Raw genomic sequence first — 21,431 nt, 5'->3', positions numbered from 1 at the left:
CCTAATCCTTCTCAAGTAGTGCCACTCCTTGATGACTAAGCATCCAAATATATAAGCCTATGGGGGCCATTCTTATTCAAACCACCATATATATATTCATATAATCATACAGTAACCTGGATATAAGGGTATAAAGGGGAGATAGTACATGTATAGAGCCTATGTATATATGCTTCCCCAAAAGGCAAAGAAACAGGAAGAAATTCTATGGTTTTTAACTTGTATCAGTTTCTATTCTGTTGCTGTGATAAACAGCACCATGACCAAAAGCAAGGCCTACAGAGGAGGCTTTATTTGTGCTTATGGTTCCAGAGTGTGAGTCCAAAATTATGCCAGGAGCACTTGGCAGCAGGCAGCTGAGAAAAATCACATCATTTGCCACGAGTGTGAAGCAGAGAGAGTTCACTCAAAGGGAGAGACTGTGTACTCTCAGAGCCCTCTCCCAGTGCCACACTTCCTCGAGCAAGCCTGTATCTCCTAACTCTCCTGAAACAGCACCAACAACTAGGACCAGGTATTCAAATACCTGAGCCTAGGGGGACATTCAAACCACCAAACAACCCAAGCAAAGGATGTCCTTGTGCCTTACCACAGATTGTAACTGTGATGCCAGGAAATGCCATTTGGATTCCATTTGACTTCCTCTGAGTTCCTAGAGACAAGCTGTTGCTCAGAAGGGAACCCCATGAAAGAAGGGAACAGAATGGAAGGTGTGTCCAGTGCCCATATGTGGCGCTTGTTGCTCTGGAAAAACATGGTGGAACTAAGAAGAAAATGACGTTGGTTGGTGCTGTTTTTCTCTCCTCCCACCCATGGCGTGGGCTGAGGTTAAATGGATCTGTGATCCTTTGTGTTGGCTAAAATTTAAGATCCGGCTTGTTAAAAATCCTGATTTAACCCATAAGTAGCTGTGTGGTGGTCCCATACGGTGTTCAGTACCCTCTCTAATCAGGTTAGGGAATATTGAATAGGGCTGGGGAGTCTCTTACTCCTGTCTGGGGGAGTCTGTTCTCCTAGAGCTCTTTTTACCTCAATGGCTTTTCTTTTTCTTTTAAATCCTGGTTTCGTGAGAGTTAAGCTCTCAGAGCCTCACCCGAATGGAAATGTCTTGTGCCCCAGTTTCTACTGTTTCCTTAGTCTCTGACTGCTTCCCGTTTAGGGTACTGTCCTGTGATAGATACTTCTTAACAACAGGCTTACCAGAAGTCACCAAGGCACCAATGCAGCTGTGGATCAGGGTTCCATTGTCACTTCATGCCAGGAGCACATCTCCTTTACTCTGATCCAAACTCCAGGATGACCCAGCCACCAAGGAGTATGTTGTTATTCTCTGTTTCTTACCTCTGTCTGTGCCCTTCATGCGTGCAGTACCTAAGGAAGCCAGAAGAGGGTGTTGGAGTCTCTGGAACTGGAGCTACAGACCGCTCTGTATTGCAGTGTGGATGCTAGGAGTCAAACCTGGGTCCTCTGCAGAGCAAGTGCTCATAGTGCTGACCCTTCTCTCTAGCCTATAGTTTCTTTTTACAAAAGAGGGTGCAGCAGAACCCAAGCTGGGCTAGTGAGTGTGGAGGGTGAGAATGAGCCTGACTTTTACCCCTAATGCAGACGGCAACTGTGTCTCATCCCATTGGTGGGAGTTTGCGTTCTCCGGATGAAGGGCTGATGGGGTGGGAGAAAAGAGAGGCTCAGGGCACACAACCCTAGTCAGGCTAACCACCATTTCTCACAGTAGCAATTATGTAAAATTCATCTTTAAATACACACACACACACACACACACACACACACATCTCTTTATTTTGTATGGGTGTTTTGTCTGCATGTAGGTCTATGCACCACGTTGGTGTCTGTTACCTGGGAAGGCCAGAAGATCACTGGATCCTCGGGAACTTGAGTTATAGATGTTGTGAGCTGTCATGTGGATGCTGGGATTCGAACCTGGGTCTTCTGGAAGAGCAGTCAGTGCTCTTAAGCACTGATCCATCTCTAGCCTTGAAGTTCATTTTCTAAAGTGGAACTAGGTTCTGAATTTTATACAGTATACAAATAAAGATTTTCATCTTTGCCTTAAAACAAAACCCAAACACTCTGCCCAAACAGTCTTTATCTTTATGTTCTTATTGAGATCACACTGACCACGTCTCGCTATAGCCTGCCTTACAGTCTTACTTTAACATGTAGCCTGACTTAACCGTAATATTTTCCTGTTCTTGCTGGTTTTGATAATTATTCACAGGTTTTATAGATGGCATAACATAAGTAAACTTATAAGTAAACTCGAGAAGTCTTCCTCCTCTACAGTAGAAATTGCAGCTCACCTAGATGCTTTCTCATCTTCTGGAGATTTGCATATTTATGTCAAGGTGTTCAAACGTCAAGTGTGAAAAGTTGCGGCGTCCTACATGGCTTGGTCCTTGAAGCCTGGTTGGGGCAACGAGAGAATGAAGAAAGGACAGACACACAGCCAGAAAAGCTGGGATAGGATGGGCTGAGCTCTCTCTAATGGAGGACACCCGCTACTGTGCAGCAGCCTGAAACTTAGCACAGGGAGAGGCTTTAGCTAGTCCAGGTAGGAGGTCTCCTGGGGAGCAGCCTCAGGTTGCAGTTATCCAAGAGGGGGAAGCTGCTTAAGAGTTTCCATGTACTGTCAGCATCCTCACAAGGCCCAGAGGTAGGCTTTCCCAAGCTCCTCAGCCTCATCTGGGAAAGGCTTTGCCAATGCCCACAGTGAAAAGATTTTCCAGAGAAAGAGTACGTTGTCAGTCCAGACCAAGTAATACCGCAGCAAAAAAAGAAAAAGGAAAAAAAAATTACAGACACTATACAAAAGATTCATTAGGGAGGGGAGAGACACAAAAGGGTTTCTCTGAGCAGAGATGGAAAGCAGAGAGAGGCAGAAACAGACACAGACAGACAAGGAAGCCAGGTCATGATAGCATGAACTTTATAAGGGGCACAGAGCATGCACACAGGGAAAATACGGGCCGGTGCCGCGTGGAGATGGAGACGGTGCTGGCGAATGGAAACGTGTCAGATTGCTTTTTAGTGATGATGGGGGCCTTGGCGCTAGGTCACTGAAGGCAGGAGGAACCAGGTTCTGGAATGTGGGCAGTTCTTAGCTGACTAAAACATGGGTCTGACTCAAGCACTGGGGTCTTGGACATGGCGGTGCTAATGCCCACAGTACACATTCGCTTGGGACACACATTGTCACATGAGGTAGTGCTGTATATATTGTGGTTCTCTCTCTTTAACGCTCTTACTCCATTTCAATTCTGTCCTTTTGCAAAGATTTAGTCTTTGAGAATTTCATTATACACACAATGTATTTTGATTATATTGACTTCCACAAACCTCCAGCTCCTCCCAGTTCCCATCACTACATCTCCCTCCTAACTTTATGTCCTTTAAAGAAAATACAATCATTGAGTGCAAATACTGCTGTTCATTTGCACACAGGTGAAGGGGCACACGGGAACATAGATAACCTACCAGGGGTTGTGCCCTGACACAAACTGTCTCTTCCCCACCAGCCACTAGCTCTGCAGCTGTGGGTGGGGCCTCGTGAGGCCCACCCCCTTATCTTGTTTTTCACTTGGCAGTATTTCTTGGGCAGTATTTCAGTTTCCCTGCTCAAGCCCAGCCCTTTCTTTTTTTACAACCGAGTCCTGTTCCAGTGTGTGCTAGAACTGTTTGTCATCTTTTTACCGGTTCTCCCAGAGACAAATGACTCGATTGTTTCCAGACTCTCATAGTAACTTCTAAAGCCTTGTTTGCATGAGAGAGTGGGCTTTTGTAGGATTCTGACCTCTGCTGTGGGTCTCCAGCTTGGTGTGGTATCCTCAGAGCTCTGAAGCAAGTAGGCAGCTAGGCGGAATCTGCATTCACTTTTGTGACTTAGCTTATAAAAACTTATGTTCTATCTTCCTGTCACATTTTGTTAAACAAGAGAACCCTGTGGCCTGCTCAGAGGACATGGGATACTTCTAATGGGAGATATATGGCAGGTCGTGGATAAGGTTTAAAACCACCACACTTTCATACTCTCCCTCTTGCTCTCTATTTCAGCCTTGGCTTCAAGGTTCCCTGCTCGTTATGGTTTGAATAGCAAATGTCTCCACAAGCTCAAGGAGTGAGTACTTGCTTGGTCTCAGGCAGTGGCTCTCTTTGGGACCAGGGCTCTGAAAACTTGAGGGGGTAGAGAGAGCTTAGCTCAAGAAACCAGGTTACTGGGTGAGTCTGTGGATTACATCGTGTCCTAGGCTCCTCTCTAGCACATTCTCTGCTTCCTCTCATTCCCTTCCCTCCTGTCCACTACCATATGGTCCCAACTTTAATCCCTTCTGCCTGTGTGCATGAGGCCAAGCCACAGAGCAAGCTCTCTTCAGTTGTGAGTCAAAGCAAGTTTTTCTGTTACTTAGTCACAGCAAAGACAAAGTGACACAGATACACTACCTGCCTTTCCAGAACTTTCCAGAGTGATCACAAGTACCTTGTGTTAGATCCACAACGTGTTTTGAGACTTTCACCTCTCTCCTTGGGCATCTCCAGAGAGCCATGATCTCCCTATCCTACATACTTCTCTGGAGGTAAAAAGAATATCCCTCCAGGTCTGGCATCCTAGGTACCTTCTTGTGGCCATAACTAGGTATACATGGACAGAGTCTCCTAAGTCCCCAGGGAGCAGGACATTTCTGTATATTAAAAGATGGGGAGAATGGGAGGCATTATGGGGCTGGATCTGTGGTGGGACCTTGTAGTTCATGAATAGTGTTAGCCAGTAGACCTACAGCATCATGGGAAATAGAAGTCCAAGGGAGATATCTCTTGGAAGGATAAGATTTATTTTTCTTCCTTCCTTCCTTCCTTCCTTCCTTCCTTCCTTCCTTCCTTTCTTTTTTTTTTTTTTTTTTTTGTTTTCTTGCTTTTTGTTTTGGTTGTTGTTCTTTTGTTTTTCAAGATGGTTTCGCTGTGTGGTTCTGGCTGTCCTCGAACTTGCTTTGTAGACCAGGCCCGCTTCAAACTCAGAGATCCACCTGCTTCTGCCTCCAAGTTCTGGGATTAAAGGCATGCACCACCACTGCCCATCAGGAAGAAGAAGATTTTGTATTGGGTTTTAAATCAATGTTTTTAAATGATTTATCTTACAGAAGGAAGCTTCAGTATATATTGAGGTCGGAGAGAAACATCATAGGTCTTTATTCTGATTGAATCACTTAAGCCAAGGTCAGAGATAGGGCCTTCTGTGGTTAGTTTTCACTGAAAGATCAAGCAAAACCAGCTTTCTGTGACGAAACATTTTCAGAACACTGAGTTACTACTAAACACACGCTCTAGCAAACACTTCCTAGTTCACCACACACAATGGTGCCTACGCTGTACAAGCCTCTGGCTATTGCAGGAGTCTTCTTTGCCCGAATAATATTCATTTCTAGAAACTCGACTTCCAGTCATGGTTAGAGACTAGCTACTTTCTTAGGTTGTCTCAAGTTTGAAGATGAGTTTTTAAAAGGATATCGGCCAACTCTGTCATTTTATATTCCCCAAACAACTTATGCCAGCAGCCCCTCCCCCAAGGTTTTGTGCAGCACCATTGACCTAAAGCCTTCTGATGCTTTATACCACTGCTTTAGGCTGAGTGTAGCCGTTTGAATAAGAAACGTTTCCTGCAGGCTCATGGATTTGAACACTCAGTCCCCAACTGGCTGTACTGTTTGTAGAGGTTGTGAAACTTCAGGAGATGGATCACGCATAATTTGGGGAGGGATTTGAGGATTTCTAGCCTTGCTGAACTTCTTAGTCTCTCTCCCTCTCTTTCTCTGTCTCTCTCTCCCTCGTCCCCCTCCCCATGCTTCCTGTGTGGGAAGCAGCATATCATCAGCCAGCTTTCTGCTCCCTTCCCTGCCAAGATGGCCTCCACCCCTCTGGAACCATCAGCTAAAGTAAACGCTTTCTTCTTAAGCTGATTTTGGTCCTGGTATTTTTTTTCACAGCAACAGAAAAGTGACTAAGATGGGTGGAAGTATTGGTGTGTACAGCAGTGTCAGTCCCTTCTTTCTGGGTTAGGGGCTGAGACCAAATGACAGTTTGTGTCCCTTCCCAAACTTGACATCTGTGAGTCTGAGTCACAATGCTTTAGCGCCATTTAAAATGCAAAGGGCACACAGTGCTTTTGAGAACACTTTTCAGAGCTCCGAATCAAGAATCCGTGGGTCCTGATACACAGAGGACACATGGGGGTGACTCTCCACCGCTGGCCGGATCCACAGACCAGAAGGCCCGTTCTGTATTGCCACACAGCCACCGTCACTGCCAGAGTCGGTTGGGGTGACAGTGTACCTTTCTGAGCCTGGTCTAAGCTATTGATTAGCTGCCTACCCATAAGTGTCTAGTCCTTTCTTGATCAGGGTGCAGATGGTCTGGCAGTGGGCTGAGAGCTTGCCGGAACTCTCCAGTATGCTTTGTGCCTGAAAACGGCCTCATGAGACAAAACATCTTACCATGGCCAATTTGCACGCTCTGGTCCAGACATCCTCGAAGCGAAGCCCTGGAAATGCAAGTAGCAAGAAACACACCGTGCGTGGGAGCCCACTTTCCCTTGTGCCAGATTCACTTTGCACGCCTGTGAGTCTTAAGATTCATGAGGGTTTTTGTTTGTTTGTTTTATTTTGTTTATTGGTTTACTTATTTATTGCCTGAAAATGTGGCTTTTCTCATTCTGACCTTGGTTTACACCACTTGCAATTCCAGCTTTACAGCCACAATCTTTCTGTTGCTGCTGTTTTAAAGACAGGGTTTCTCTGTGTAGCCGTGGCTGTCCAGGAACTCATTCTGTAGACCAGGCTGGCCTCTGCCCCCTGGATGTTGGGATTAAAGGTGTGCACCAGCATCATCTGGCTTTCCTTGATATCTTAAGAGACTTTTAATTGACTCAGTTTGCTTGCAAAACACATTAAAGAAAAAAAAAGGCAGCTCTGTTTTTTCAGAGGCTTTGAAGAATTAGCTATGCCAAATAAATGTATGCTGTCTCTTCTCTCCAGGTGTGGCTGACATGCTAAAATAAGAACGAATGACGGTTTCAGTGCAGCTGCTCCCAGAGCTTCAGGACGAGCAGAGTGACACGTGAAGCCCACTTCTCCCAGACTGTCAGAAGAGATAGCTGAGGTGTATGTAGGAAGGGAACTCCTAGCTTGCTGAATCCCTTGTTTCATTCTTGAGAAATGACCAGCCGCCTGGACAGTTTAACTAGGGGGAGCCGGTGGGTGGGTTTCCAAGAAAGAGATCTTTGGCCTTGTAGTTGACAAATTTAGGGGGGGGAAATTATTGGTGTTGGAGAGATGGCTCAGCAGTTAAGGGCAGGCACTTCTTGCCCTTTCAGAGACCCAGTTATGGTTCCTGGTACTCACATCAAATAGCTCACAACATGAGGGTTGGATGCACACAGACACACACACACACACTAAATCTTTTTTAAAAAGGAAAAAAATTAAAAATAGTTCATGCTTTTTTAAAACACCAACTCTATGAATCACGAGCTTTAGAACCTTCTTGGAAAGAACTCACAGATAAATAATTCATACTGCATATTTTAGAAATGCAAACTTTGGAATAGAAGGTCTTGCTGGTAGGGCATGTTGGCTGTGGGAAATGGTGTGCTTGGCTTGTAGCTGCTGGATTGTGCCTGGGGTTGTGAAAGCCTGTAATTATGACAGGATGTGCTCTGATGGCCAGATCTGAAAGTGCAGGAGCTGCCATCAGCTGGCTGAGCTTAGGAGTCACTCCTTCGGATAATTGTCTGTTGTCAAACCTTCTCCAGGTGTGGGTTGTCGCAGAACCCTGGTTTCCTCCTCCTGCTCAGGTCTATACCCTTCTCCTTCCTGCCAGGCCTTTGCCAAAATGTGAATTCTGACTGGTTTCACCCGGCTGTCAGAATCCGCTCTTACATCATTGGTTTGAGCTTTGACCTGTGCCTCACTTCTGTCGAGGAGAGGGAGAGGGAGGTCTGTTAGAGGGGTTTCTAGGAGATGCTTATCTGTTCTGGGGAAGTAGAGATGCAGAGCATTGTCTCCACTCACTACCAGGTGTGACAGTGATGCTTGGGAATGTCATCAGTTTCTGACACTCTTGGGAGAGCACAAACACAGGAGAGGTTGCTAAAAGCATAGAACATAGGAAGAACTCGGCTCCGCAAGTGGTGGGTGCTTCTGAGCTGTTCATTTTTAGTGGTGTGACCGTTTGCTGACAGCGTTCTTGTGTCTTGTGGTGTTAGCTAGCGCTTTTTTGTTTTTGTTTATTGGTTTTGTTTTTTTTGTTGTTGTTGTTGTTGTTTTTGGTTTTTTTGTTGTTGTCTACAGTCAACCCATCTTTATGGATTTACAAGTAAATTAGGGTTAAACAAAACATGATATATATCATGATCATGTCTCCTGTAGTGTCCAAGAGTGACACGGAGCCTGGTCTTATACTCAGTGATCATCCACAGTCATCATAGTCCCCAGAGGGGAGTCCCTGCAAGGGCCTCGTGTTTCAGAGTGCCAAGTCAATGGTAGGCATTTGCTTGCCTACTTTAACAGAAGTAACGGGATGATGGCCTTGAGAGGCTGTGAAATTGTGGGATGGGGGTTAGGGGAGAGACTCAGAATCTTTTAAAAAACGATTTGCGCTGAGAAGCAATCACGGAAATCAGGGGGATAGCTGTGAGCCTTGGGGGCACGTAGGGTTCTCTTCATCCACTAGGATAGTGTTTCTTTTCCACATGTGAAGTTGCTCATCATCACCCTGGGGTTTGGCACTTGGGAAGGGAAGGTGTTGGGGAAAACATCCAGGATGGACTGGGGCACACAGCCTCCCTTTGACTTGGAGTTACCCGATTCTGCCCGCTCACCGGTCACTGGCCAGAACTGTATTTATCACCTGCCTATAACCAATTACAAAAGAGTTTGAAAAACACACTCTCTGATAATAATAAGGTGTCCCAGTAAGCCTAGAGAAGTCTGATGGTAAGGGGTGCAGTTAGGGGCGCCTGGTCACATAGTGTGTCTGCATGGGCACACAGGAAGGACACAAGGATAGATTGTTGGGTAGCACCCTGAATGTGAAGCAGGGCAAGTTCTCCGCACGCTTACAGGGCCATGTGGCCATTTTGCTCTGCCCTGACCTTGAGCGATGACATTGTAAACCTCTTCAGATTCTGACTTTCTTTGCTATTCCCAGTGGGCAGGCTGTGGCTAGGAATGGGGAGAGAGTGAGCAGGGGCAAAGCAGCAGCAGCAGAATCGGTGCCCTGGGTAAGCTGGTGGGCACCAAACCATCGGAGAGTCACCGGGCTGGCCCCTTGGGCAACAGTGTCGTCTGTCTGTCACACTCGTCACAGCCTGGGGTTCCATTTCCTCACGGGGGCGGGGGCGGGGAACCATAGCTCACTGAGGGTTAAAACAGAACTAGACTTCTTAGGCTCCTGACCCAGACTCCTTTCTGTGTAAACAGAACTTAATGAGGTGGGACTTCAGAGTATTGCCAGATCACTGCAGGTCCAAAAGTGTAAACACTGGGTCTAGTGCAGCCTTGTATCCAGGGCCATGCCCAGAGACTGGTCTACAGTACTGATCCGTTTCCTTCCTCCTGCACCACTGTGGGCTGCACCACATCTGGGCTTGGTACTGTCATGGCTCACGTCACCTTTCCAGGTATGTGAAGTGTGAGAAAAGTGTTTGGGGAAGCACACAGACATTTCTGAGAAGTCACATCCCCGGGCTCCTGAGTGGAGGGCAGGGGGTGCTCTGGGCTTGCTCCTGGAGAACAGCTGCTAGCAAGAGATTGAATCTTAGCCTAGCCAACAACGGCCACCCCACAAAGTGAGCCTGTTAGTCAAGCGGGCACCACTTGGTGGCATGTCTCTGTGCATTATAATCACAGATGCACCAGCTCCAGTCCACACTGCTGGCCAGTTTCAGACGCTTCTTCCAGGGAGCCCACCTGCTGTCTCCTAGTCTGGGTCTGACCTCTGTGCCCTCTCCCCCCAGGAAACCGAGGCTATAGTTTCCTGTGGCCCAACCTTTGGTTTGCTCCTTACTTCACTGATTGGACAATGAGCTTCCTTTTAAGATTATTATTAAATAAACCCACTTTATTGTGCTGAACTCACAGGTGAAAACATCACAGAACCAGATTAAAGTAGCTACTCTGACAAACCCTTAGCCAGTCACAAACTCAGGGCATCTCACTGAACCTCTGTATAGTCAGAGCAGCCAGAACTTCGCTTAGTGTTTTAAACTTTGATTATCACTTACATTTTTTTATGCACCTACTCAGCACAAAGGAAAGCCACGGCAGAACGGAGACTAAACGCAGTTAGCAATTTAAACCCTCTCTCGTGACTCATGTCTGCTTGCCTACATCAGTCCATCTACTTTTTGAAGTAAAACTTTTTTTTTTTTTTAAAGAAACTGGTTTTGTTTGTTTTTCCACTTTGAACGGAGGACATCGTGGAAGCAGAGAGTCACATGATGATCCCGAGGCTCTGCAGCCGGCAGCATTTCGCTGGCCTTGCCATCCTCCCTCAAACCCCAGGGTTGTGTTTTGTTTTGTTTTTCAGATTCACTTATTTTTATTTGGTGTGTATGAGTGTTTTGACCTGCGCACTAGGGGCCAGAAGAGGGCGCTAGATCCCTTAAAACGGGACTTCCTCACGGTTGTAGGCTGCCATGTGGATACTTGACTCTGAGCTCCGGTCTTTTGAGAGAGCAGCCAGTGCTCTTAACTGCTGAGCCATCTCCAGTCCCACCTCTTGTGTATTTTTCTCTTAAACAGCAAATCTTGGCCTTATATCCTTTCTTCTATAAATCTGTAATGCATTTTAGCTTTGAGTGTCAAGGTGCCTCCTTTTACACCCCCCACCTCCCTTAAAGTCCTAAGCCTGACATCTTTTTCATTTAGAATGGCACCTGGTGATGTCAGAAAATACTCTGTTTTGGAATGAATTGTACATGTGTGTGTGAATGTGTGAGTGGATAGATGGATGCATGGATGCATGGATGGATGCTTGGATGGATGGATGCTTAGATGGATGGATGCATGGATGGATGGATGATGGATGGGTGGATGGATGGATGGATGGATGGATGGATGCATGGATGCATGGATGGATGGATGGATGGATGGATGGATGGATGGATGGATGGCTGGCTGGCTGGCTGGGTGCATGGGTGGATGCATGGATGGATGGATGATGGATGGATGGATGGATGGATGGATGGATGGATGCATGGCTGGGTGGATGGATGGATGGATGGATGCATGGCTGGCTGGCTGGGTGCATGGGTGGATGCATGGATGGATACATAGATGGATGCATGGGTTGGCTGCCACTTTAAAAGCAAGCTTACAAATTAGCTGAAGAGCTCTGGACCCAGACTAACTGCTGTGAGCTCGGAGCACCCCTTTCCGTCTGTTCTCTGTGCTTTGCAGGAAGCTCTAGAATTCATCCATCCTCATCAGTCTCCAAGGTTGGTTTATTCTTAGCCAGCCAAGCAGCTTTGATTTTGCAATTAAACTCCATTCTGCCGTGACCTTGGAGTCCCCTTCAGATGCAGCTTTTGCTTTGCTTGGCTCATGCTTACTTTACAATTACATGATTCTTTTTAAAATTACAATGCTCTGTACTGAGACCCAAATGATTATGATCAAAATGAATCAGAGTATAGCATCTACCCAAAGTATTTTCTTTATTTAATTCTATCTTTCTATTCCTTGTTGTATTGCTTCAGATGCACATATGGAAGATAATTGAATGCACATTTCCTTTCAAGTAGCCATGGTCACATTTCAAATCCTCAATTTTTTATCCTTTGAAGAGGAAACCAGAGCCTGTTGCCTGATGTGGCATTCTTGGTTCTTACAAGGTAAAAAATAGTTCAGGGCTCAGCTCTGGAAGCCTACAGTGGTGGAATCGTAGCTTAGGGAGAAGGTTGTGACGTGTTTCTTTCCCCCTTTTAGTTCAGAAATGGTGTTTACCAGTGTAAGCAGAACTGCTTATTATCCACGCTGTCTCGACTCTGCACTCTTGCTTTTGCTGCTCAGATTTATGGTAAAGTTGAAGGGAGTTGGCTGGATTTTTCTGTTTGCTTAAGCAAAAATTCAGTATAATAATTCTAGGTTTGAGGTATTTTTAGCCAGGGACTAGAGCTATGCCGAGTAGACACCTCATAACAGGTAACGCCACCATATGGCACCGTATGCTGGAACATGGGCCGCTTGTTTCCACAGGAGTGTTTTGGGAATTGGGTTTAGTTATGATGCATGTTGGACCAAGAATGTCTTTTGCACAGAAGGGAACGGGACCTGAGAGATGTTGGGGAATAGGAAATTCGGGAGCCACGGTCTGTCAGAAGCACTTCACCCAGCCAACACAGCAGTGAGTCATCCTGTGGATTTGCTTTTCTGTGCTGTGAGTAGCAGGCCATGGGGCTTCCCTCTAGGCTTAGAGCCCTGGCCAGGACCACTGTGATCTGTGTGAGTGTGAGGTGTCTGAGGAGCTGTGGGCTGTAGCCCCCAGCGGTAGGCGCAGAGTTCCTGTGGAGGCACATGCTTAAAGACGGCAGGGAGGACTTATCAAGAGCCTTCCTTAGCCTCCTGACTAACATAGCAAAAGGGGGAAGAGAACACTGGGTAACTAACTGATGCTGCATCCTGGACCACCGAGCTGAACAGAGAGGCCAAACTTGGTAATCTTTGGATTGATTGATTGATTGATTGATTGATTGATTGAGTGCTCTGATGGCTAGGGATGTGGGCCAGTGAACGGGGAAGTGCCTGGTGGCCAGGATTTTGAGAAGAAAGTACAGCATGGAGCAGAAGGCACAGTTCTGGCGAGAGCGTGACCCCTTGTGCTTACGTGGGCATGGTGTCTGTGTAACTCCACGGGAGCTGGAGAGTCAGATGTGGAGCTGTGGCATGCCTCCGCTGTGTGTCAGCTGCTCTGTCCTCTGCGGTGTCTGCTCCTCGCCATCTCTGCTCCCAAGGTTTGCTGAAGCCAGAGAAACAAAGTGAGTCTCTTGTCTTGAGAGCATGTGAAGTGGAGCATAGATTTATGGCTCCCTGCGGCCTGACCCTTTCCACTCCACAGGCTCTCCGTCCACTTAGGAGGATCCCCGGCAGGGAATACTTTCCGGGGTGATACTCTCGGCAGAGCCACGCCTCCGCCATTTCCCACCAACAAGCACACGCTGACCCTTTGACATCTTCGCTACAGCTGTAAACCACTGTCTTCAAATCCCTGCCGATCTTACGTTCTGCCAACATTAGTTAACCAGCTTTAAAACTAACAACAAAGCAGGGTCTCCATCCCCACATCTACTGAAGGGGACTCCAGAGAATGACACGGACCCCAGAAGACATCGTGCGTCCATCTCAGTGTTAGGCACCCTTGAGCTGGGCTGTGTGCTGAGTTCAAGAATGTGACGCAGCATAGGCGGAGCCAAGAAGACTCCAATCTTAAGGGAAAATCAGACAGGACACAGAAACCTGGGCAGGGGAATGGAAGAGAAACAGGGGGCATGTTCCCACTGAGAAGTCAGGGTAGGCAGGAAGGACAGCAATCCAGGGATTAGAAGCTGCAGGGCAGTTACAGGAACCCGGCCATCTGGTTAACCCAACTTACCCCGTGTTAGGTCTGAGCCTAAATACAGTCCCTTTCTCCCAAAGCACTCAGCATGTTGAAGACTGTGCACAGGATGGAGGGTGGCACAGAGGATGCAAATCCTGGAGTGTTTTCTGGGAAAGATAGAGGACATCTCTTTTCTCTTTTCTCTAAGTTAGCTTTGACTTTCTATCACGTTCCCAAAACCTACTGGCTTAAAACAATGGTCCTTATATTTGTGTGTGAGTTTGACCCTGAGTTTCCTCCAGACTGAACCTGGACCGATTCTGCCAATCCTTGATGTCTGCTAGCTTGGCTGAGCTGGGTAGTCTAGAGTTCCCTCCTTCATGTACCATGATTGACAGGCTGGTTGGTTGGAGAAAGCCTTAGCAAGGTGCCCTTAAGTTGGTTCCTCCAGCAAATAAGTCTGGAAATCCTCTCAGAGCCCAGTTCCAATCGGTTCAAGACCCCACATGCAACTCATCTGCTATTTTCTGAGACAAATCTCTTGTCTAAACCGGGAGTAAGTTTCGTCGACCCATGGATACAGAAAAAGCATGAAGTGGAAGCCACTGCTGTAAGAAATGCATGGTGCTGAAAACCTGGATTTAGCTCAGCAAGTAGCGGTTGTTGCTACCTGATGCCCACCCGAAGACAGCTCTGAGCCACACTGTGGTGAATTCCTTAGGAAAAGTCAGTGTCAAGAAAAACTGTAGGACGCATGCAGCAGTTCCAGCAGCCTGTGCTGCCAGTCACTGAGATGGGAGAGTCCCCCAAGGGTCTGGGGCAGAGAGCTAATGAAGGGCCAGATGTATCCTGGAACCAAAGGAAGTCAGTGTATCCTGTGTGCAAACAGCAGGTCTAGCATAGGCAGTACTGGAGCAAGAGAGGCCATCTGGACCCAAGAATGAGGAAGGACAGTTTTCCGGGGCCACCACAGTGAAATTCCAGCCCAGAGTGAGAGTCCTGAGGACCAGATTTGAGGCAGAGCAGCAGAGGGAGAGATGTGGATAAGAAAACAAGAATGCAAAGTATTTGCCCATCCAACAAGATCCCCCAAAACGGGTGAAAAAGCTTCATCCTAAACTATTTTCCCAGAGGAAAGAATCAATCGCTAAGTGCATAGGTGAAAAGGCTGCTCGCGGCCATTTCCTCTGGATTATCTCCTGCGTGCCCAGGATTGGATTTATCCTGGAATTTGGTCCACACAACACCTTGAGGCAATTAGTCCAAATTTCCAGGTGAGAAACTGCAGGTTAAGTAGCCATCAGTCACCAAGCTTGTAACGTTTCTGCCTCTAGAGCACCCAGCCCATCCTCTGCTGCTGGTGTTGCACAAGACATAGCGTCATTAGGCAGCCAGGCCTGTAGGGTCCTTCTAAGAGTAGAAGTTGGGAAGACCCCAGTGCTGCCTCCAGGGAAGGAGTTCTATAAGGCAGGGATGTAGAGGAGGAAAATGTTCAAAGATGGCTCAGCCACAAAGACATTGAGAGGAAACCATGAAGAGAGGCTCAGGTTCACAAAAGATGCTCTAAGCCTTCCTTCCCATCCACAGCCTTTATTTGCCCCCTCACTCCCACAATTAGAAGATCACTACGGTTTTTATGGTAACATTCCATTAGCCAGGAGAATGAAGCAAGTGGATTGTAAGTTTGAGGCCAGCCTGGGTTACATGGTGATACCCTGTAAAAAACAAACAAACAAATCCCCACATCAGAATCATTGTAATAGGTCATCAATAGAACCAACCCAATCAGGAAAGACAAAGCACCAGGAGGCTCTGAGACTCATGACCATACAAGGAAGCCACAGTAGTTCTGACACCGAGAGTGAACTTGGCTCTACTTTGAACAGGCTTTGACCAGAATCGGTGTGTAGATGTTGAAGGAGACACTGCAACCCATTAAAAAAAGAACTCTAGAGCTACAGAAACATTACCTCACACCCTGGCACCACCCACTTAGTAATTTCTCACTCACAAACTTCAGTTTCCCGTCTACATTAGAAACACACTCACCAACCTAGCAGCGTGTAAACAAGATGACAATTGGGGTGCACATGGCATCCGCTGAGTGGGTAGAAACCTCTGGAAATGGACGGTTGTGAACAACTAGAAGTACCTGGTTCCTGGAAGAAAGCAGTGAAGATTGGCATGGGGCCACCAAGGGGCTTCCTACCAATGAGAGGTGCTGGCGGTCTTCTGTGAGGGGTCAGTGTATTTTAACTTGTCTTGTACCAAAAGATCTCCCCTTGGTAAATAAAATTCTGCTGGAATGGTGCAGGAACGTGGATGAGGTGGATCGAGGGGTGCAGGGTTCTGGCTCCTGCCTCTATCAACAGATAGAACCAGCCCACGTACGCTGAGCCTCACTCCAGGGAGCAGGTCAGTGGCTCCTGGTGCCATCTTTACCCTAGCAGGCAAGCTTCTGTCTGGTTCTGACTATCCCGGCTCTGTGGGATAGTCTCTGTGTTTGAAGTGCATAAACACTCAGGTTTGTCACCCCAGGGAGAACCAGAAAATAAGCCTAATATCCTGGTGAGATGGCGCAGCAGGCAAAGGGGCGCCTCGTGGCCTGAGTTCAATTTCCAGGACTCCCGTCAAAATGGAAAGAAAGAAGTGACATCACACGGTTGTCCTCTGACCTGCACAAATGCACTACGCCACGTGCACCGCCACCCAACACAAATAATAAACAGAACCTCATCTGTCAGGCTGATAGAATAAAATTATAGTATCCCCCTTTTTTTCATGGATAGAAAATTAAGGATCTTACTCAGTACTTAAAAGGTAAAAGTTCTGTTATATATTTCTAGTATAGTTGAAAGAAAATAGAATGAGGAAGGGGGACCTGCAGGAAGACCCCAGACTGCAGCCAAGACTCTTAGTGGTCAGGAATGGGTGATACCTCTGAGTACCCGAAGAGGCTGGTTAGTATAGCAGCTCACCCAGCGTCCCTGAACACAGCATTATGGGACACATTGCAATGGCTAATATCCAGATTATGATGCATAGTCAAGGTCATGTTGGCAAGCAGTTCATCAAGAGGTTGAAGACTTCAGTGTTTGAGGTTATAATGGGGCGAGTTGGTCCTCGTGCAGGATTTGTTGTCTGTGATGTTGTGCGTGCTCAGTGAACATCCTCTGGATTCTCTCTGGAACTGTCATCTCTGTAAACAGCCTCTGCACCTGTGGATGGCAGTTGAGGGAAGGGCTAGCAAACCCCTTTTACTTGGAAGAGTGTTCTCATATGGGCATGTGTTCTCATCTTGGGGCAAAGACTTAAAGAGCAAGTCCTTGTCTTCCCACTGGGATGCAAGACTCCCTGCCAGGGGATGGGCTAACCGGATTACTTCCAGGCGACACACTTGACTTTGTCCTTGAACTTGTGTTCCTTGCGTTTGTTTTCTCCACAGGACGGGTTCCGGATTGGAGGTGAAACCATGACGAGAACGTAGAACACGTAATAATGCTTTACCGTAATCGCTTCTTGGTGCTGCTGGCCCTGGCTGGGCTGTTGGCTTTCCTGAGCCTCAGCCTGCAGTTCTGTAAGTATAGAGGGGGCTTGAGGGTCCCAAAGGGGTAGGTGGCTTCACTGGTAAACTGAAGGCCTGGGTGTGCAGGCAGTGAGGAGGAGACCCTGGAGCTTTTTCACTAGTGGTGCCCACTGTGAATGCTTGCAAGCAGGAGTCCTAAACAGGCATCTTTCCTTGAATCCAGGTCTCTGTAGCGCAGACTAGTCTCAAGCTAACGACCCTCCTTCCTCAGCCTCCTGGGCACATGTCACCATACTCATGCCAGCCTTGGGATACATTCTTTGAACTCTTACACGTATTCCTACGCTGCTTGCGTCTTCTCGAAATTCTCTTTGCCATCCATTGCAAGCTACAGGACGTCCTTCTTGATTTCTCATGCTGAGCAGAGGCGTTTGGTTCCTTGAGGACCAGGTGGCCATTTTATCTTCAGTCACTGATGGGGCTGGCGTAGCTCAGGATAGGGTGGTGAAACTGGATCCCTACTATGAATCCTGGTCCCTTGGTGACAGAAGCTACACATGGGAGGTCCCAGTTGGCACAGTAAGGACTCTCTGGTGAAGCTTGTCCCCCATTTTTCAGTGGGTCCTTATGCTCACACTGTACCCCAAATCTGTGCTCTCCCTACTTGCCATGAGGGGAGCTATCCTGGAGCTCAGAACCTGCTCCAGTATCACATTGACTGCAGCCCTCCAGTGGTGGCCTACTCTCCCCATGTCCCACCCTTGCCCTGTGCTCACCCCTATCACCCTGCCCCAGCCAGCCGTTCTCCTGCCTTTCCATCCTTTTAGCCCTTGCCTCCTCTACATCCCTCCCATTGCTCCTAAGGGTTGATGCTTCTGAGGTGAACACCAGGATTTCCTGAGCCAGCTCCCTTTGTCTCCCTGTACTGTTGCCCTGTGTATCTCAGGACCCCACATGCTCGGTACAGAGTGGACCACTCTGAATGAATGAGTGAGTGAATGAATGAATGAAGAATATATGTCCACCCTAAAAGCATCTTCCTTTCCTTTGGATTTTATATACTGAAGACCGAGGAGGTGCTGATAAAATACTGAGAACTATGTGTTTGCTGTCTCCTGGCTTCTGTTTTACCACCTCACCCTGGTGGGTGGGAGACAAGTGTTTGTCACCTCCAGGAGCTCTGTGGGAAGGTGCCATTTCTGTTTCACTTGGAGGGGCAGAAAGAGGAGCAGGTGGCTCAGTGAGTGGGAGGATTGTGGGGGAGAATTGGCCTCAGGAGTGGGTGGTTTGAAGAAAGGAACCTTTGAGCAGGCTAGCCTGGTTTACCTCCAGAGTGGTATATGTTTAGGCTCACCTCTGTGCACGTAGCAAGCTATTCTAACTGTGAAGAGGCTTAAAAATACTTATTTCATCTTTCCAATATTGGAAGTGGTCAAGAGAAGGTGACCATAGACGTGCGAAAATACTCCAGATGCCTAATGGCCTGCAAAATTAGAAATCCTTCCAAAAAGTGGCTCTTTTGGCTTTCAGTGCTTTCATTGTTTGTAGTTTTTCACTGGAAATTTTCCATCCTTCGGTGAAGGAGGTGGGACCTGCCGTCAGCAGAGTTCTATCCTGAGCCCTGGACGGGTTAGGAGGCAAATGTGGCTGACTTGTGTCCCCCAGGCACCTCGAATGAGCTGGCCTGCGTGCCACTGAATGGCCCTGTGTGTCTTGCTTGTGCAACGCTTCTGAATATTCGTCTGTGTTAAGAGGGCCGCTTTTCAGCCACACTTTTTTTAAGGGAAATTTTGCAGACTAAATTGGCCCTGCTGCACCCGAGCTCTTTACTCCGGAGTACCTTGCAGTTCAGAACGCTTGAGAAATGGATGTCCGTGCTGCCTTTCTCCTTCTAGGTAAACTGCAGTTTTTGGCACCTGCCTGTTTCCATAGAAGTGACACTTGTTTGCTTTATTTATTTGGTTGTTTGATTGATTGCTTATTATTATTATAGTGTAAGAAGCTTCATGGGTTTGCAAAACGAAGATTGACTCATGCTTTCGTTCTTACCCTAAAATAAACAGGCTTTTCTTTATTGCTCCTTTTGACACATTGTTTTTTGAATACCATGTTGGCAATATGATTATTTGGAACAATATGGTCAAGGTTATCGCCTGTAACTTTCTGTGGGTGCTTTATGTAAAAAACGTATGGTTTCATTTTTTTATTTTTTCAAAACTATCGTGTATCTTAATATAGCTTGCTGGTAAATTTTCTTGTTGATGTTTTGGAAATGGAAATGTTTTGACGCAGATTAAGATTGAGAAATGGGGTTATTAAGCTCGTCTTCCTGTGGACAGAAAGCCACACGCACTATTAGGTATGTGGTGTGCTCAGCGCTGTGGAGGCAGAGGCAGTGGGGAAGAGGCCCACACAGCATCATGTGCTGTGTGGAGCTTCTCAGAACATGTCCATCCTTCACTATGGTAACAGCCTCCTTATGCTGAAGGTCCTTCCTGAAGTGATTTGAGTTTTGTTTGCTTTTTCTTTCTTTCTTTTCTTTTCTTTTTTTTTTTAAATATTTTCAGTTTGTTAATGTGTACAGTGGGAAGATAACTTCTCAAGGATCCTTTGAAATGACACTGAACAATAGTTAGGGTATGGAGACCTCTGAACCATTCGCTTCTGCTTTTTCTGAGCATTCATAATCACCCGTTTTCCCCTCAGCAGCGTTTCTTCTCTGAATATTTTGTGCCCGTTTCTCCCTGTTCTCACTGGCATTCCCCAAATGGCCGTGTGACAGGCGCACACAGGCTCTGCAGTTGTGGCCTTGATGTGAATGTTAGTTTCCTCAGCGAGCAGCTGGGTCCTCTGGGTCTTCCTCTGTGACACAGTTAATCATCATAACCTCGCAAGGCTGGTGTGAGACTGGACACGGGAAAGCCTTGGTTCGTGGAAGCCTCTTGGTTACCTATTGCTTCTTTGCAAAATTGGTAGAGAACATAGACGCTTGGGGAAGCCCTTGTCTGCTGGCAGCTGTTGTTTCTTCTGTAAAATGGAGCTGATTATTATTGCCTTTCAAGGTTGTCTGAGAGCTTTTGGAAAAACCCTTGGCCCACAGAAGCATACTGATCGTAAAAGTCTGTAAGCTAACCAAAGTCCTGTCAGACTACCCGATCCTGATACTCTGGCATCCCAGAAGGTGGTCAGGGCTTATGTTACTTCGCCTGTTCAGTAAAAGAAAATTAAACCCTAATCCTAACCTTAACCCTGACTAGCCCTAACCCTGACCCTAGCTGGCCCTATTAATCAGAGTACATAGGCTGACAGTTAATCTATAGGGTGCTTACAGCCCTCATACCTGGGAGGTATTCTCTACCTACTGTAGTGAAAGCCAGCATTGTCTTAGGCATCTGCGGTGTCTGCGGCGTCTTCTCTGCAAGAAGCCTTGGCCTGTTCTGTGTAACCTGAATGGACACAGAGACAGATTTGCACTAGTCATGGCGTGGAGCTTCTGAGGACTCAGAAATGCAGTGACAAGGTGGCTTGGGTGGCGTATTCTCCCGACAGGAGCCGACACACCCTGACGGTTACTCTCTCAGGAGTACAATGTCAGGACAGTCATTGCACCCAAATCATCCTTTGTGTCTTTACACTCTAAACTCTAAGGTTTACTAATTTTTATCTTTCCTTATTGACGCAGCACAGAGTGTGTGAGCTTGTTCTTTAGCTAACATCCGTGAGCTGTGGCAGGGCTGGGGGTTCAGACCCCCTGGAGCCACAGGCAGCTCACTGACCAGTGGCGGCACATCAGGAGCAGTGTGCTGTTGGGCAGGCAAGAGGTGGGACATGGCAGAGGGGACAGAGTGGTCCCTGGAGCATGACTACAATCCAAATCTGTGTCCTGTGGCTAACCAGACTGAGAGGAGCAGTTTGCCTTCTCCGTGCCTCAGTTTCCTCTCAGAAAAGAGGGACCCTTGACTGATGGAGTCAGTGAAGAATTTTGTAACATGTGGTGCAGTGCCCGGCACATAGTAGTCCTGACATGAGTTAAGTAAATTAAGATGTGACAGGGCGGAGGACAAAAACCCTGCCCAGTCTAGGGAGAGACGGAACATTTGAGTCCATACTTTAGGGAGAGTAGGGCAGGGGACATCTTGCTTGAGGGACAGTGGGAGTTGTTGGGGAGGACACTACAGAGTCCCTGGCAGATGGAGGCTGTGCAGAGGCAGAGCAAGAGGGAGCCCCAGCCGCATGCAGTTGGCATATCGGAGAGTGTACAGCCCAGTTCTGTTTTCCAGAATGTGGACTTCGGAATGCTTAG

At 47.2% G+C, this 21,431-nt stretch overlaps 1 protein-coding gene across 2 annotated transcripts in view; it reads left to right on the top strand.

Annotated features, from left to right (window-relative positions):
* The window catches only part of PXYLP1 (2-phosphoxylose phosphatase 1), a 61,482-nt gene that overhangs the window by 14,230 nt on the left and 25,821 nt on the right, over positions 1-21,431 (top strand). Inside the window, exon 2 of one of the 2 annotated variants that reach the window (XM_080934751.1) lies at positions 17,048-17,179. In XM_080934751.1, the coding sequence (XP_080790877.1) occupies positions 17,101-17,179 (79 nt within the window). In that variant the 5' untranslated portion in view covers positions 17,048-17,100. Of the gene's footprint in view, positions 1-17,047; positions 17,180-18,894; positions 19,024-21,431 lie in introns of those variants that run through there. The other variant, XM_080934752.1, reaches the window with a different exon arrangement.

This window comes from Micromys minutus (assembly GCF_963924665.1).
Source record: "Micromys minutus genome assembly, chromosome: 21".
Lineage (NCBI taxonomy): Eukaryota > Metazoa > Chordata > Mammalia > Rodentia > Muridae > Micromys > Micromys minutus.
The sequence above is the reverse complement of the archived record's forward strand: the minus strand, read 5'-3'. Positions and strand labels throughout refer to the sequence as shown.